At 38.9% G+C, this 19323-nt stretch overlaps 1 protein-coding gene across 4 annotated transcripts in view; it reads right to left on the bottom strand.

Moving 5' to 3' along the window:
* USP42 (ubiquitin specific peptidase 42) overlaps positions 1-19323 on the bottom strand; it is a 73934-nt gene that overhangs the window by 19803 nt on the left and 34808 nt on the right. For all 4 annotated transcript variants that reach the window (XM_047712779.1, XM_047712780.1, XM_047712777.1 and 1 more), the window contains one exon: positions 1347-1457. In XM_047712779.1, coding sequence (XP_047568735.1) covers positions 1347-1457 — 111 coding nt within the window. The remainder of the gene's footprint in view (positions 1-1346; positions 1458-19323) is intronic.

Raw genomic sequence — 19323 nt, 5'->3', positions numbered from 1 at the left:
ACCTCTTAAACTTCAGCAGCTTTTTAGGCAAAAGGATTATAGAGTGTTGTTGTATAATTATCCAGCCCTGTAATTACCCCGCTAGATTCCAGATAACAGTTAGGGTCTCTTTTTTATTTGCACACATTTTTTCCTTCTAACTCAATTAAGATGATGTAAAAGTTTATTACAAAAACACACAGAGAGTGCACTAAAGCAGTTCACATACCCTATCGGGGTCATTATAATGCAAAAGAAAATTTTCAAGTCATTTAAAAGTGAAATAGAAAAAGTGAAATTTATCCACAAATTTGCTGCTATGAGTTTAAATGTTGCTTTAAGAGTATAATTAATTTTAGTTTGATAATATCTGATGCTATACATAGCATAATACTCATTCACTGAATTAAAACCAATTTAAAACTATTTAAAGAAACCTGTGGGACACAGGGCGCCTGGTGGCTCAGTGGGTTAAGCCTCTGCCTTTGGCCCATGTCATGATATCGGGGTCCTGGGATCAAGCCCCACATCGGGCTCTCTGGTCAGCAGGGAGCCTGCTTCCCTTCATCTCTCGATGCCTGCCTCTCTGCCTACTTGTGATCTCTGTCTCTGTCAAATAGATAAAATCTTTAAAAAAAAAAAAAAAAGAAAAGAAACGAAACCTGTGGGACAATATTATAATATTACTCAGCATAGTAATCCAAATATCTGGGGGGTGGAAATCACTGTAAAACTTATCAATGATTTTATTAACAAAGTGAGTTTGTTTTTTTTTTAAGATTTTATTTATTTATTTGACAGAGAGAGATCACAAGTAGACGGAGAGGCAGGCAGAGAGAGAGAGAGAGAGAGAGGGAAGCAGGCACCCCACTGAGCAGAGAGCCCGATGCGGGACTCGATCCCAGGACCCCGAGATCATGACCTGAGCCGAAGGCAGCGGCTTAATCCACTGAGCCACCCAGGCGCCCCAAAAAAGTGAGTTTTTAAAATTTTTAAATTTGCGGGGCGCCTGGGTGCTCTGTCAGTTGAATGTTCTGACTCCTGATCTTGGCTCAGGTCTTGCTCTCACAGTTGTGAGTTTGAGCCCCATGTTGGGCTCCATGCTGGGCGTGGAGCCTACTTTAAAAAAAAATTAATTTGCTTATATTAAACCGAATACCTTATTACACTGTTATCTTTTGTGGTTTCAAAGTGTGTTTCTATACTAAATGTTTTACTAAAGACTTGTTACTAATTAAACCCATACCCAGGTATGATAAAACACGTTTGTTTTCCATAATATACCAGGAGCTCATCTTTTACCAGTTAGGCCATTAAGACCAATTACCTAATAAATACTAACATAAACTACTACAGATGATACTTACGCCGCATCTCATTAATGACGAACATCGGCTTAATAACATCCCCAGGATTACTGAGTGCCTGGGTGATATGTGCTTGCATTGTACACATCATACAAAATCCTTCTGCATGACCTGAAAGATAAGACCACAATCCACCAAATTAGCAAAATAGGACTCCATACAGATATCACAGAATATTTTAAATACGGGCCCCACGCCTGAAGTGAAGTAATAACAGCTACTGCAGGTCACGCCTTGAGCTACATACTTTCATTCATTCTCATTTAATTCTCTAACAAACCCAAGTGATAAGTATGTACTGGTTCAATTTTATAAGAGAATAAACTGAGGCTCAGAGAGTTAAAATTTTGCCCAATGTCAAATAGTACTAAGTGGAAGACACATCCTGGACTCAAATATTTCCTTCATATTCAATGCCTGTGCTCTTAACTACTCTTTATACTGGAAAAAGAAGTTTTCTCTTATACTAAAATTTGTCTCAAATGTTAAAAAAAAAAAAAAGTCACTCTACAATAGTCCGAAAGCCTCTCCATATATATTCTGGTCTTGTTGACCACATATGGGGGTCTCTGCTGCATATTCTTCTTCTTTTCTTCTTCCTTTTTACAACTTTAGAAAAATGTGAAAACCATTCTTAGCTCATGACTAACTGGTTCTACTGGTATCCTGTGAGCAGAGGCCACAAATGCCGCTAAACATCCTACAAGAAGCCCAGGCCAGCCCCCACAACAAAGCATTATCTGGCTCTGAACATCAATAGTGCTGAGATTGAGAAACTCTGCTTTAAAATAAAGGCCACTCAGAACCTGCCTAACAAAGCTTTAAAAGCATTGAAAGGCTCAAACCATTTCCAAATGATATAACTGTGTCCCAGAATAAAGCTCAAAAATATTTATAGGGATTAAAAAAAAACCTCCAGCACCCCAAAACATAAAGTTCTAATCAAAGACCACAAGGCATACAAAGATGCAGGAATAACCAACAACAAGGAGAAAATAAATAGAAACAGACCCAGAAATGGCACAAATAATAGAATCAAAAGACAATGACATTAAAAAAAGACATTGTACATATAATCAATCACATTTTTAAGGAGGTAGAAGAGAACAAGAGCATGTTAGGGAGAGTCATGGAAACAGAGTCAAACGTATTTTACAGGTGAAAAATAGAATCTCTGAGATGAAAAACACACCAGGCAAGATTAACAATAGATTAGACAGGAGGGGAGAAAAGATCAGTGAACTTGAAGACTTAGCAACAGAAATCTTCCATAATGAATCATACACACACAAACTCAAAACAACAACAACAACAACAACAACAGGTATGCTTATCAGTGAGCAGCGGGACTCCAAGTTAGTCCCTAAACACACACGTAATTGGAGTCTGAAGGGACAGAACAAATATCTCAGGAAATAACGACTGTGTACAGAGTGCACAAGGGAGACTTTTAGAGTGATTCTACAGTTTTTGTCCTGAGGAGGTGGTGATGTGCGTGAATCTAGACCTGTGTTAAAATTCATAGAACTATACACCAGAAAATGTTAATAATGGTGCTCCAGTTACAAACATAAAAGTTTTTTTAATGACTAGAAGCCACACAAATTTGAAACAGTATATTTACTGATTTAAGAACCTCAACAAATCCCAAACAGAAGACAAGCGACAACTACACAAAGAATCACGCAGTCAGACTGCTGAGAACAGTGATAAAGAGAGCATCATAAAACCAGTAAGTAAGGGTGCCTGGGTGGCTCAGTGGGTTAAGCCTCTGCCGTTGGCTCGGGTCATGATCTCAGGGTCCTGGGATCAAGTCCCACATTGGGCTCTCTGCTCGGCAGGGAGCCTGCTTCCTCCTCTCTCTCTCTCCCTCTCTCTCTCTGCCTGCCTGCCTCTCTGCCTGCTTGTGATCTGTCAAATAAATAAATAAAATCTTAAAAAAAAAAGCAGTAATAAAAACATATACATAGAAACAAAGGTAAAACTGACAACAGACTTCTTGTCAGAAACAACACAAGACAATGCAGTCACATCTTTGGGGTGTTAGAATAAAAATGTCAACACAGAGTTCCATACCCCATAAAAACATCTTTCAAAAACAAAGACAAGACTTTCACTTCTGGGAAGATGATGTAGAAGTTCCTTTCCTTATTCCTTCCACTAAGTAAAAAAGCCCTGGACACCATATATAAAGCAAACATAAGAACGCTGTGCAAGATAAAAGACAACCCAACAACTCTGGAACGCAAGGGATGACACTGTGGTGAATTCCCTGGCTTTTCTTTGCACCTCATATAGTCCAGAGCCAAAGAAGCCAGGAACCTGGAAACACCAAACAGAACAAAGCCCCAGTGAAAGCCTGCTCTCACTAGCCAAAAGACCAAGAAAAGGGAACACGGCGAGACAGAAAACTTTTAGATAGTAATGCTCTATACCACTGGCTATAAGCTTCAGAATAACCATGACCCACCCCCACCGACCCCTAGGTCAGCAAAGGCCAAGCGGGTAGCCTAAACTTCCACTTGCCAGGCTGTAATGAGGCATACCAAGCCACCCACTAGAGCAGTGTTAGGAAAGATGGATTAGGAGGTGGGACTTTCATCCACGCTGGGTGGTAACAAACCACACACCCCATCCCACAGTCAAGATCAAGTCAGGAGCCTGGACTTCTACCCCACCGCCTGGTAGTAAGGACGACTCCCCCCAAATCTCCACTGGGGTAATTTCAGAATCAAGACTCTCACCATCACCCTGTAGTACAAAGCCACTGCAGTGTCAGTGGAGACCAGATGGAGAGCAGGAATGAGGAGCCCCAATCCCCTGCCTCATCCATGAGTGTCAATGGAGACTGAGGAGGGAAGCTGGACTTCTACCTCAATCTAATACAATTTCCTCTGCCAGAGAGGTATCACAGAAAGCCAGCTGAAACAATCATTAGATAATATCCACATAAAATTTCTAACACTAAAATATCCAGGTTTCAACTGAAAATCACTCATCACACCAAGAATTTCTCAACTGGGTAAAAAAAGACAATAAATAAAGGGTAACAAAAGGGGTGCCTGGGTGGTTCAGTGGGTTAAGCCTCTGCGGTTGGCTCAGGTCATGATCTCGGGGTCCTGGGATCGAGCCCCACATCGGCCTCTCTGCTCAACGGGGAGCCTGCTTCCCCCCCCCCCTGCCTGCCTCTCTCCTTGTGATCTCTGTCAAATAAAATCTTTAAAAATATAGAGAGAGAGAGGCCAACACTAAGATGACAGACAGAGATGTTAGAATTATCTAACAAAGAATTTTTAAAAACCATGATAAAAATGGCTCAACAGATAGTTATGAACACACTAGAAACAAATGAAAAACATAGAGAGACTCAACAAAGAAACAGGAGATAAACAGAACCAAATGGGAACACTAGAAATAAAAAATACAATAATCAAAATAAGCTCAGTGCATAAGCTAGACAGAATAGAGATTACAGAAGAAAGGCGCAATAAACATGAAGACAGAACAACAGAAATTACGTACTCTGAACAACAGAGAGAAAACAGAGGGAAAATGAACAGGGCACCAGGGACCTATGGGACTCTAACAAAACATCTAGTACACCTGTCAGCAGAGTCCCAGAAGGAAAGGAGAGACTAAGCTAGGCTGAAAAAGTATTAGAAGATATGAAGAAAGTGAACGAAATAAAAGAAAAAATGAGAGATTTCAGATCAAAAACCATGGAGGCCAGAGGAAGTGGCAAAACAATTTTCAAGGTCTGAAAGAAAAAGACTGTTAAGCCAGAATCCTATACTCTTCAGGAATGAAAGCAAAATCAAGACCTTCTCAGATGAAGCAAAACTAGGAAAATTTGTCACCAGTAAACATACCCTAAAAGAATGACCAAGGGAAGTTCTCTCAACAAGAAGGAAATGATTTGTTTTAAAAAGAAACCTTAGGGGCACCTGGGTGGCTCAGTCAGTTAGGCATCTGCCTTCAGCTCAGGGCATGATCCCGGGGTCCTGGGATTGAACCCCGCCATCAGGCTCCCTGCTCGGCAGGAAGCCTGCTTCTCTCTCACACTCCCCTTGCTTGTGTTCCCTCTCTCACTGTCTGACTCTTTCAAATAAATAAATAAAATCTTTAAAAAAAAAAAAAGAAAGAAAGAAAAAAAAGAAAGAAACCCTAGAACACTGAAAAGGGAGAAAAGGGGCACCTGAGTGGCTCAATCAGTTGAGCATCACTCTTAGTTTTAGCTCAGGGTCATGGGATTGAGCCCCACATCAGGCTCCACACTAGTGTGGAGTCTGCTCACCCCTCTCCCTCTCCCCACTTGTACTCTATAAAGTAAGTAAATAAAATCTTAAAAAAAAAAAGAAAGAAAGAAAGAAAAGAAACCAGACTTAAGTCCTGATCTGCTGAATTTTCTAATACACCAATTAAAAACCCATATTAACAATGTAGATTGAAAACATGACTCAATCATATGATATCTACAAGAAACTCGTTGCAAATGTTAACAGTATAAGCAGGCTGAAAGAAGGATGAGAAAAGATATGTCATGCAAACATTAATTCAAAGAAAGTAAAAACAGCTCCACTAATAGCAGATAAAGCACACTTCAGAAGAAAGAAAGCTACAAGACATAGGAACATTATCAAAAATCCATATATAGATATTGATCGTTATCTTGCTGTATTCAAGGAATGAGGCAAGCCTAGGCCCCTCCTACTTGGTCACCATCTTCTCTCCTCTGATGTGTAATTATTTTTATATTTTGTTGAGTTTTATTTGTAATAATTATTAAGGGTTTTTACATATCCATGATGTACGTGCATGTGTGTGTGTGTGTGTGTGTGTAGCGATACTAAATGTGTTTGTACCAAACAACCAAGCTGCAATATACATAAACCAAATTCTAACAGAACTAAAAACAGACATAGAGAAATCCACAATTACAGCTGGGAACCTCAACGTCCTTCTGTCAATAAATGAAGAACTAGAAAATCAACAAGGGTATAGAACTGAGCAGTATCATCAGCCCATGGGATATGGGCAGTTTATAGAACACATCACACAACAGTGGAATACAAATTCATTTCAGACATTTGTGGAACATACACTAAGATAGACCATATCCTGGCCCACAAAACAAATGTCAGAAAATTTAAGAGAATTGAAATAATAAAAGGTGTGTTTTCTGCCACACTGGAATCATACTGGAGATTAGAGAGAGATAACAAGAAAAACAATAAACACCTGGAAACTAAGTAACATGCTTCTATATAATCCACAGATCAAAGAATAAGTCTCAAGGGAAATTAAAAAATGCACTGAACTGAATGAAAATGAAAAGACAACATATTAAAAATGTGAAGACACAGCTAAAAAAGTGCTGAAAGAGAAATTTACAGCAATTATCAATATCAGAAACAAAACCAAGGATAACAATACAGACCCTGCAGATACCAAAAATTGAATTTGTAATTTAAAAACTCACAAAAAAGAAATCTCTAGGCCAATATAGTTTCACTGATAAAGTCTACCAAATTTTTAAATAAGAATTTTCATCAATACTATACAATCTCTTCAAAAACACAGAAAAGGAATTAATATATCCCAAATTCATTTTGTAAAACTAGTATTACCCTGATACCAAACAAAAATGGTATAAAACCAGAAAATTATAGACAAACATCTTTTGTGGATATGCAAAAACCTTTAATAAATATTCAAATAAAACTCAACAAAATACAAAAATAATTACACATTAGAGGAGAGAAGAAAAGATGGCGGCCAAGCAGGAGGGGTCTAGGCTCACCTCGTTCCTTGAATACAAGAAGATAACTATCAAATCATCCTAAATATCCTAGAATCAATCTGAGGACTGGCAGAACAAATTCCACAACTGAAGGTACAAAAGAGGCCAAATGAAGGCAACAGGAAGTGCAGAGATACAGACTGGAAGAGAAAATGTGGCAACTGCAGTGGGGAGGGAGCTGCAGTCACAGAAAAGGGTGCAAGACAAACTAGCACACAGGCCAGCGCACAGGGAAGATGAATCCCCATAGCAACTGGCTTGGAAAGTGAAAGGGTCCAAGTTTCATGAGTTCTTACAATCAGGAATACTTAAAGCCTGAAGTTTTAAAGGTCGGAGAGTTTGGCTCTGGTAGAGCTCAGAAGACACTGGTGTTGCTCTTGGAAAAACCGCAGGGCAAACAGCCTCCAGACACACAGCATGGAAACAGCCATCTGAAGAGGAGCTAGGGCACACAGTGGGGAGGTTAGCTGCTCATCTCAAAGAGTGTTCCAGAGAAACAGCATTCACGGAGAGACCCCCCCCTGAGAAACAAAGGAACTGGCTGGTGCCATTTCCCTCTCCCAACCTCAGCATAAACACAGAGCTACCTGTGGGAACCAGCACAGCACCAACAACGCCAAGCTCCCCTGTGCTCTGGAACCACCATTCCCAGTCACACTTGCCTCAGTCTCGCTACAGCAGGTCCTTCTCCAAGAAGATTGGCCCCAAACCCCTGACAACACCTGTCTCCCCACAGGGCGTTCTGCGAGGCCTTGGTTCCATGCAGCAGCAGTAACAGGTCTCATTTTACTAGCAGACCAGAGCACAGCTAGTTGAAAGTCGCCACAATCCAGCCAGGACCAAACACTGCCCAACACAGGCAAAGAGAGCCTCTGCAGACAATTGGATGAAAAAAAAGGAACTAAAGTACAACAGCAGAGTGCACGTAGCACGCACTGGATACATCCCAGAAGCACCAGGCTTTGGGGACCAGAAGACAATACACTGCAGGGCACAGGCACAACAAGACCTCTTCTTCATAAAGCTTACCCTCTGGAACCGGGAGCCATAAGTGACTTTCCCAATACACAGAAACAGGCACAGAGACTTAGACAAATGAGAAGACAGAGGAATTTATATCATATGAAAGAAGAGGAAGGCCATAGGCCAGAGATCTAGGCAAAACAGTTCTAAGTAACATGGCTGATGGAGAATTTAAAGCAATGATCTTAAGGATACTCACTGGATTTTTAAAAAGAGTGGGGGACATCAGTGAGACCATTAACACAGAGATAAGGAATAAAAGCAGAGATAAAGGACTCAATAAATGAAATGAGAAACACACTCAATGGAATGAATAGCAGGCTAGAAGAAGCAGAGGAACAAATTAATGGCCTAGAAGACAGAGTAATGGAAAGTAATCAAGCTGAACAAAAGAGAGAAAAAAGAATTATCCAAAACAAGAATAGACTTGGAGAACTCAGTGACTCCATCAAACACAGTAACTTTCATATTTATAGGGATCCCAGAAGAAGGAGAGAGAGAAAAGGGGGCAGAGAATTTATATGAAGAAATAATAGCTGAACACTTCCCTAATCTGGGGAAGTAAACAGATAGAGAGATCTAGGAGGCACACAGAGCCCCCAACAAAACCCACAAAAGCAGATACACACCAAAACATATTATAATTAAAATGGCAAAATATAGTCATAAAAAACATTACAAGCAGCAAGACAAAAGAAGACAGTTACATACAAAGGAAACACCTTAAGGTTATCAGCAGATTTTTCAGCAGAAATTTTTCAAGCTGGAAAAGGGTAGCATAATATATTCAAAGCATTGAACGGGAAAAACCTGCGGCCAAGAATACTCTATTCAGCAAGGATATCATTCAGAATAGGAGAAACAAAGAGTTTCCCCAACAAAAACTAAAGGAGTTTGTGGCCACTAAACCAGTCCTGCAAGAAATATCGAAAGGGGACTTTTTGAGAGGAAAAGAAAGACCAAAAGTGACAATATGAAGTTAGGAAACATAAAAGCAGTAAAAATGAATATTTCTATAAAAAAAAAATCAGTCAAAGATCTAACAAAACAAAGGATGTAAAATATGACACCATACACCTAAAACGTGGGGAGGGATAAGAATGGGTTCAAACTTAAACAATCACCCACTTAATATAGAATGCTATATGTAGAAGACATTATATACAAACCTAAATGTAATCATAAATCAAAAACCACTAATAATTATGCAAAGAATAAAGAAAAAAAAATCCAAATATATCACTAAAGAAAACCAGAAAACTATGAAAGAAAGACAAGAAAGAATCAGGAAAAGTCTTCAGAAACAACAAGCAATAAAATTGACACACACCTATCAATAATTACTTTGAATGTAAAGGGACTAAACACTTGAATCAAAAAACAGAGGGTTGGGACGCCTGGGTGGCTCAGTTGGTTAAGCAGCTGCCTTCGGCTCAGGTCATGATCCCAGCGTCCTGGGATCGAGTCCCACATCGGGCTCCTTGCTTGGCAGTGAGCCTGCTTCTCCCTCTGCCTCTGCCTGCCACTCTGTCTGCCTGTGCTCACTCTCGCTTCTCTATGACAAATAAATAAATAAAATCTTAAAAAAAAAAAACAAAAAAAACAGAGGGTGACAAAATGGATAAAAAAAACAAGACTCATCTTATGCTGCCTACAAAAGACTACAAAAGCAAATGGATGTCAAAAGAAAGCCAGAGTAGCAATATTTATATCAGACAAAATGGATGTTAAAACAAGGACTGTAAAAAGAGACAAAGAAGCTATATATAAGCTACATAATAATAAAGCGGACAATCCAACAAGAAGATATAGTAATTATAAATATTTACACACCCAACATGGGCGCACCCAAATATATAAAACAGAATAATAAACATAAAGCAATAATAAACATAAAGCAGTAATTGTAGGAGACTTTAACACCCCACTTACATCAATGAACAGATCATTTAAACAGAACATCAACAAGGAAACAATGTCTTTGAATGACACACTGGAACAAATGGATTTAATAGATATATTCAGAACATTCCATCCTAAAACAAAATACATGAAACACATGAAAACACATGAAACACATGAAACACAAAATACACATGGAACACATGGAACAGATCACATCTTAGCCCACAAAATAAGCCTCAGCAAACTTAAATAGACCAAAGTTATATCATGTATCTTTTCTGACCACAACACTGTGAAACTAAAGTCAACCACAAGAAAAAATCTGAAAAGACCACAAATACATGGAGGGTAAATGATATGCTACTAAAAATGAATGGGTCATCGGGGCGCCTGGGTGGCTCAGTGGGTTAAAGCCTCTGCCTTTGGCTCAGGTCATGATCCCAGGGTCCTGGGATAGAGCCCCGCATCAGGGAGCCTACTTCCTCCTCTCTCTCTCTGCCTGCCTCTCTGCCTACTTGTGATCTCTGTCTGTCAAATAAATAATCTTTAAAAAAAAAAGAAAAGAAAAGAAAAAGATGAATGGGTCATCAAGGAAATAAAAGAAAAAGTTTAAAAATAACAGAAATGAATGAAAATGAAAAAAGATGGTTCAAGACCTCTGGGATCCAGCAAAAGCAGTTCTAAGAGGGAAAATTCTAGCAATAAAGACCTACTTCAAGCAAGAAAAATCTAAAATAAACAACCTATCCTTGCACTTATAGGAATTAGAAAAAGAACCACCACCAAAACCTAAAACCAGCAGAAGGAAGGAAAATAAAGATTAGAGCAGAAATACATTATATAAAAACTAAAACCAATAATAAAACAGATCGATGAAACCAGAAGCTGTTTCTTTGAAAAAAAAAAAAATCAATAAAACTGATAAACCTCTAAGCTAGACTTATCGAGAAGAAAAGGACCCAAATCAATAAAATCACAAATGACAGAGGAAAAACAATAAACAACACAGAAATATAAACAATCATAAGAGAACATTATGAAAAACTACTTGCCAATAAATTGGACAACCTAGAAGAACTGGATGTGTTCCTAGAAATAATAACCTCCCAAAACTGAATCAAGAAGAAACAGAAAGGCTGAACAGACTTATTACCAGTAAAGAAATTGAATCTACAATCGAAAAACTCCCAAACCAAAGTCCAGGACCAGATGGCTTCACAGGCAAATTCTACCCAACATTTAAAGAGTTAGTACCTATTCTTTTCAAATTATTCCAAAAACATAGAAAAAGAATGAAGTTGGAAGTTTTCCTTCCATGAAGCCAGCATTACCCTGATACCAAAACCAGATAAAGACACCACTAAGAGAGAGAATGGCAGGCCAGTATCTCTAATGAACACAGATGCAAAAATCCTCAAAAAAATACTAGCAAACCAAATCCAACAATACATCAAAAGACTCATTCACCACAGTCAGGTGGGATATATTCCTGGGTTGTAAGAGTGGCTCAATATTTGCAAATCAATGTGACCTATCACATCAATAAGAGAAAGGATGAGAACCACATGATCATTTCAATAGAGGCAGAAAAAGCCTATGACAAAGTACAACATCCATTCATGATAAGCACTTTGACAAAGTAGCTTTAAAGGGAACATAACTCAACATAATAAAGGCCACATATGAAAAACCACAGCTAATACCATCCTTAATGGGGAAAAACAGAGTTTCTCCTCTATGGTGAGGAATAAGCCAGGGATGTCCACTCTCAACACTGTCATTCAACATGGTACTAGAAGTGCTAGCCACAGCGACCAGACAACAAAAAGAATTTATAAAAGGCATCCAAATCAGTAAGGAAAAGGTAAAACATTCACTATTTGCAGATGACATGATACTGTATATAGAAAACCCAAAAGACTCCACCAAAAAACTGCTAGGACTGATACATGAATTCAGTAAAGCTGCAGGACATAAAGTCAATTTACAGGAACATGCTGCATTTCTACGCACCAATAATGAAGCAGCAGAAAGAGAAATTAAGAGAACAAACCCATTTACAACTGCACCAAAAACCACAAGATGCCTAGGAAAAAGACCTAACCAAAGAGGTGAAAGACCTGTACTCTGGGGCGCCTCTGGGGCTCAGTCGGTCAAGCATCTGTCTTCAGCTCAGGTCATGATCTCGGGGTCCTGGGAGCAAGCCCTGCATCGGGCTCCCTGCTCAGCGGGGAGCCTGCTTCTTCCTCTCCTGCTCCCCCTGCTTGTGCGCTCTGTCAAATTAATAAATAAAATCTTAAAAAAAAAAAAAAAGACCTGTACTCTTAAAACTATAAAACTCTGATGAAAGACACTGAAGAGGACAAAAAGAAATGGAAAGGCATTCCATGCTCATGGAATGGAAGAACAAATATGTTCAAATGTCTACACTGTCCAGAGCAATCTACATATTTAATGCAATCCCTATAAAAAAGGGGACCTGGGTGGCTTAGTGGGTTGAGCCACTGCCTTCTGCTCAGGTCATGATCTCAGGGTCCTGGGATGAGCCCCGCATCCAGGTCTCTGCTCAGCAGGGGGCCTGCTTCCCCCCCCCCCCCCGCATCACCCCCCCACCGCCTCTCTGATTACTTGTGATCTGATCTCTCTCATCCTGTCAGACAAATAAGTAAAATCTTTAAAAAAAAGACCTACAGCATTTTTCACAAATTTAGAATCAACAATCCTAAAATTTGTATGCAACCACAGAAGACACTGAATAGCCAAAGCAGTCTTGAAAAAGAAAAGCAAAGCTGGAAGCATCACAGTTCCAGGCTTCAAGTTACATTACAAAACTGTAATAATTAAAACAGTATGGTCCCAGCAAAAAACAGACACATAGATCCAATGGAATAGGAGAACCCGGAAATGGACCCTCAACTATATGGTCAATTAATCTTTGACAAAGCGGGAAAGAACGGAAAAAGATGGTCTCTTTAACAAATGGGTATTGGGAAAACATGACGGCAACAAGCAAAAGAATGAAACTGGACCACTTCCTTATACCGTATGTGATAATAAATCCAGAATGTATAAAGGACCTAAATATGAGTCCTGAAACCATAAAAATCCTAGAAGAGGACACAGGTAGTAATTTCTCTGACACTGGCTATAGCAACTTTTTTTCTAGACAGGTACCCTGAGGCAAGGGAAACAAAAGCAAAAACTAAGCCTTTGGGATTCCCTCAAAATAAAAAGCTTCTGTACAGTGAAGGAAACAATCAACAAAACTCAAAGCCAACCTACAGATGAGAGAAGATATTTGCAAATGACATATCCAAGAAGGGGCTAGAATCCAAAATCTATAAAGAACTTACAAAATTTGGGATGCTTGGGTGGCTCAGTCGGCTAAGCATCTACCTTTGGCTCGGGTCATGATCCCAGAGTCCTGGGATCGGGTCTCACATCAGGCTCCTTGCTCAGAGGGGAGCCTGCTTCTCTCTCTGCCTGCCTCTCCCCCTGCTTGTTCTTACTCTCTCTCTCTGACAAATAAATAAAGTCTTAAAAAAAAAAACCAAAAAACTTCTAAAACTCAACACCCAAGAAACAAATAATCCAATTAAAAGATGGGCAGAAGACATGAACAGACACTTCTCCAAAGAAGACATACAGATGGCCAACGGACACATGAAAAAATGCTCATCATCAGGGAAATGCAAATCAAAACTACAACGAGGTATCACCTCACACAAAATGGCTAAAATCAACACAAGGAACAAGGGTTGGCAAGGATGTGGAGAAAAAAGAACCCTCTTGCACTATTCATAGGAATGCAAACTAGCACAGTCACTCTGTAAGACAGTATGAAGGTTCTTCAAAAAGATAAAAATAGAACTACCTTACAATCCCACAATTGCACTACTGAGTATTCACCCACCAAAGAATACAAAAACACTAATTTAAAGGGATACATGCACCCCTATGTTTGTAGCAGCATTATTTACTATACCCAGGATATGGAAGCAATCCAAGTGTCCACTGGTTGATGAATGGATAAACAAGATGTGGTATATATACTGGAAATATTATTCAGCCATAAAAAAGGATGAAATCTTGCCATTTACAATAACATGGATGGACCTAGAGAGCATAATGCTAAGTGTAAAAAGTCAGTCAGATAAAGACAAACACCATATGATTTTACTCACATGTGTCATTTGAACAACCAAAGGGAAAAGAGAGACACAAATCAAGAAATACTGTTCAGGGGGCGCCTGGGTGGCTCAGTGGGTTAAAGCCTCTGCCTTCGGCTCAGGTCATGATCTCAGGGTCCTGGGATCAAGCCCCACATCGGGCTCTCTGCTGAGCAGGGAGCCTGTTTCCTCCTCTCTCTCTCTCTGCCTGCCTCTCTGCCTGCTTGTGATTTCTCTCTCTGTGTGTCAAATAAATAAAATCTTTAAAAAAAAAAAAAAAGAAATACTGTTCAGCTACAAACAACAAACTGATGGTTACTTGAGTGGAGCTGAGTGGGGCAATGTGAAACAGGTGATGGGGATTAAGGAATGCACCTGTTATGACGAGCACCAGATTAAAATAAAAACTTAAAATAACAATTACACATTATAACCAAATGGAATTTATTCCAGGGATACAAAGAGGACTTGGTACTGGAAACTATTGGTATAATCCATCATATTAACAGACTAAAGAAGAAATATCACATGATCATATCAATTTGATACTGAAAAGGCATTTAACAAAAATCAACACTCATTCATGACAGAAAGCAAAAATCAGAATAAAAGAAATAGAGGAAACTCTTTTAAATCTTTTAACTTAACTTATTAAGAGCATATACCGAAAAACCTACCACTAATATCAAACGAATGCTCCTCTTCCTAATACCAGAAATGAGGCAACAATGTCCACTCTCCTTAAAGTTCTAGCCAGTGAAATAAGAATAGGAAATAAGCATACCAAATCAGGAATAAGTAAAACTGTCCATACTTGCATATAACATGACTGTCTACTAGAAAAATCCTTAGATTTTATAAAAAAAAAAAAAAAAAAAAGGCCTTCAACTAATAACTGAGTTTGGTAAGCTTACAGGATATAAGATCAACATATGAAAATAAAATGTATCTTTACAACCCGCAACAAACATATGGACAGCAAAATCAAAAATATAATGCCACTTGCAATACCTCAAAAAACAAAACTACGTGTAAACCTAACAAAACAAGACAAAACGTCATGATATTACACAACAGGGATAAAAATAATGAAGATTTAAATAAATGGAGAGACATACCATGTTCACAGATTAAAAATGTCAACTTCAGTAAAGGCATCGATTCTCCCTCTCCAAACTGAAATTCAGGTTTCACACAACACAAAATCCCAGAAAGACTTTTTGTAGGTATTGATACTACTATTCTATGGTTTATATGGAAAGACAGACAAACAAGAATAACTCAAATAATTTTGAAAGACAGTAAGTGGCTGGAATCATTCTATCTGATATCAAGACTTATTACATAACTACCAACAGCAAGACTGTGTGGAGGGACAAACGCATACCTCAACAGAGTAGAACAGGAAACCCAGAAAGAGACGCGCACAAGAATGCCTAAGTGATTTTTTTAAAAATATTTTATTTATTTATTTGACAGAGAGAGATCACAAGTAGGCAGAGAAGCAGGCAGAGAGAGAGGAGGAAGCAGGCAGAGCAGAGCAGAGAGCCCAATGTGGGCTCCATCTCAGGACCCTGGGATCATGGCAGAGGCTTTAACCCACTGAGCCACTCAGATGCCCCCCAAATGATTTTTTTTTTTAATAAAAGTGTAAAAGCAATTCAATACAGGAAAGATAGCCTTCCCTTTTTTTTTTTTTTTGTTTTTTAAAGATTTTATTTATTTATTTGACACAGAGAGAGAGAGAGAGAGAGATCACAAATAGGCAGAGGCAGGCAGAAGGGGAGGGGAAGCAAGCCTCCCACTGAGCAGAGAGCCCAATGCGGGGCTCAATCCCAGGACCCTGGGATCATGACCTGAGCTGAAGGCAGAGGCTTAACCCACTGAGCCACCCAGGCGCCCCAGGAAAGATAGCCTTTTCAACAAATGATGCTGGAGCAAAAGGCATTTATAGACAAAAAACGGACTTCACCCAAATCTCAAACTATACAAAAAATTAAAATGGATCACAGACCTAAGTGTAAACTGTAAAACTATAAAACTTTCAGAAAACAATATGAGAGAATCTCCAAGATCAAGAGCTAGGCAAAGATCTTAAACTCGACACCAAAAGCACAATCCATAAAAGGAAAAGTCAGACTTCACCAAAATTAAAAACTTTGTTCTGTGAAAGACCTTGTTAAGGGAATGTAAAGACAAACCCCTGGGCACCTGGGTGGCTTAGTCGATTAAGCGTCTGCCTTCAACTCAGGTCATCATCCCAGGGTCCTGGGATCAGCCCCACATAAGGCTCCCTGCTCAGCGGGGAGTCTGCTTCTACCTCTACCTTTACCGCTCCCCCTATTGTGTTCTCTCTCACGCGTTCTCTTTCTAACAAAATCTTAAAAAATAATAATAATAATAATAATAAAAAGACAAGCTTCAGGGTGGGAGAGATTCTTCAGAGCCTACATATCCAACAAAGACCTTATCTAACTATATAAACAACTCTCAAAACTCAACTGCATAAAAACAAAGAATGCAATAGAGAATGAGCAAAAGAAAGCAAAGAGGTATTTCACCAAACGGGATATACAGATGGCAAATAAGCACATGGAAAGATGTTCTAGACCTCTAGGCATTAGGGAAATGCAAATTAAAACCACAACAAGGTATCATTATATACCTATCAGTATGGTTAAAAGGAAAAATAGTGACAACACCAAATGCTGGCAAACATGCAGAAAAACCAGAACTCCCATACCTTGATGGTAAGATTGTAAAATGGTCAGCCATACTGGAAAACTGACAGTTTCTTATAAAATCACCCATGCAACTACCATATGACCCAGTGATGGCAATCCTGGGCATTTACTTCAAAGCAATAAAGATATGTTCACACATATGTTGTACATGCTAATGCTTACAGTAGCTCTAATCAGAATATCCCCAAAGTGGACACAACCCAGATGTCCTTCTGCGGATGACTGGTTAAAAAAAAGTCATGGCACATCCCATCCATACCATGGAATACTACTCAACAATTAAAAAAAAAAAAAAAGCCCACAAATTATTAGTACACACAACCTAAATGAATCTTCAGAGAATTAATGCTCAGAGAATTATGCTGAATGAAAAAGCTAATCCCAAAACATTACACATTGCACAACTTAATATATATAAATAACATTCCTGAAATGACAAAATTATAGAAATGAAAAACAGATTAGTGGTTGCCAGGGGTTAAAGGAGGACATCAGGGCACAAAGAAAGTAGGCATGGCTATAAAAGGGGAACATGAGGGAGTCCGTAATGATGGAAAAGTTCTGAATCGGACTGTATTCATGTCAACAACCAGTCTTACCACTGGGGAAACTGGGTAAGGAACACAGGAGGTCTGTGTGTCATTCTTACAACCGCATATGAATCTACAATTACCTCAAAACAAAAATGTTAACTTTTATTTTTTATTTATTTTTTTTAAAGATTTTATTTATTTGATAGACAGAGATCACAAGTAGGCAGAGAGGCAGGCAGAGAAAGAGAGGGGAAGCAGGCTCCCCGCAGAGCAGAGAGCCCAATGCGGGGCTTGATCCCAGAACCCTAGGATCATGACCAGAGCCGAAGGCAGAGGCTTTAACCCACTAGCCACCCAGGCGCCCCAAAAATGTTAACTTTTCAAAAAGGCAAAACAAGGACATCTCAGACTGAGAATAAAACAAAACAAAAAGCAGAGTTCATCCCTAGCAAGCAAAGTTAAGGGAAGTCCTTTAGCCATCATGAAAAAGAGCACATGGAAATCTAAATCCGCTAAAGGAATTGAAAGCAGTGGAATAACTCAACAGGTAAATAACAAAGATTTTCAAACACACCTTAACTATTTAAAGCAAAACCTTTATAATTTGTTTAAGGCAAAAATAACACAATATATTGTGTGATTGTAACACAGGTAGATGATGACAATGGCACAAATAAATGCCAGGAGAGAGGAGATGAAAGTACACTGTCACCAAGTCCTTACAATACGATACACAAATGGAATATTACTTGAAGGCAAACTGATCATTTAAAGATGTAAGCCAGGGGCACCTGGGTGGCTTAGTCGAGAAGCATCTGCCTTCGGCTCAGGTCATGATCCCACGGTCCTGTGATCGAGCCCCGCAGTGGGCTCTCTGCTACGCGGGAAACTTGCTTCTCCTTCTCCCATTTCCCCCTGCTTATGTTCCCTCTCTCACTGTATCTCTCTCTGCCGAATAAATAAAATCTTAAAAAAAAAAAAAGATGTATGCCAAACCTTAAAGACACCATTAGAAAAGAGAAAACAAAGTTACAGAAAATATGCCAAAAGGATTAACTATCATAAAATTATTCACTTCAAAAGAAGGCAGAAGGGCGCTGGGTGGCTCAGTGGGTTAAGCCTCTGCCTTCGGCTCAGGTCATGATCTCAGGGTCCTGGGATCAAGTCCTGCATTAGGCTCTCTGCTGGGCAGGGAGCCTACTTCCTCTTCTCTCTCTCTGCCTGCCTCTCTGCTTACTTGTAATCTCTGTCAAATAAATAAATAAAATCTTAAAAAAAAAAAGGCAGAAAAAGATGAAAAAGTAAGGAATAAATGGGACAAAGAGAAAACAAACAGCAAGATGGTAAGTTTAAACCCAACCATATCAATTAATCAATCTCATTAAATACAAATGGGCTTACACCCCAAAATAAAACAGAGACTGTTAAAAAAAAAAAAAAGAAGAAGAAGAAGAAGAAAGAAAGAAAATTACATTATGGGCCATCTATACAAGAAATCCACTTTAAGTACAGACACAAATAGGTTAAAAGTAAAAAGATGGAAAAAGCTATACCATGCTAACATTAATCATAAGAAAACTGGGAAAAAAATCCTAAGAAAATTGGAGGGGCTCCATTTATATCAAAGTAGATTTCAGAACAAAGCATATTTGGGATAAAGAGGGTTATCTATCTCATCAATTATGAATAGGTCATTTCATAAGGTCATCACAATAGTCTTACGTGACAGAGTTTCAAAACACAAGGCAAAACTGATAAAGAAAAAACAAATTACAAATATATCTCAACAGATCGCTCTCAAAA

The sequence above is a fragment of the Lutra lutra genome, chromosome 18 (genome assembly GCF_902655055.1).
Source record: "Lutra lutra chromosome 18, mLutLut1.2, whole genome shotgun sequence".
Taxonomy (NCBI): Eukaryota; Metazoa; Chordata; class Mammalia; order Carnivora; family Mustelidae; genus Lutra; species Lutra lutra.
The sequence above is the reverse complement of the archived record's forward strand: the minus strand, read 5'-3'. Positions and strand labels throughout refer to the sequence as shown.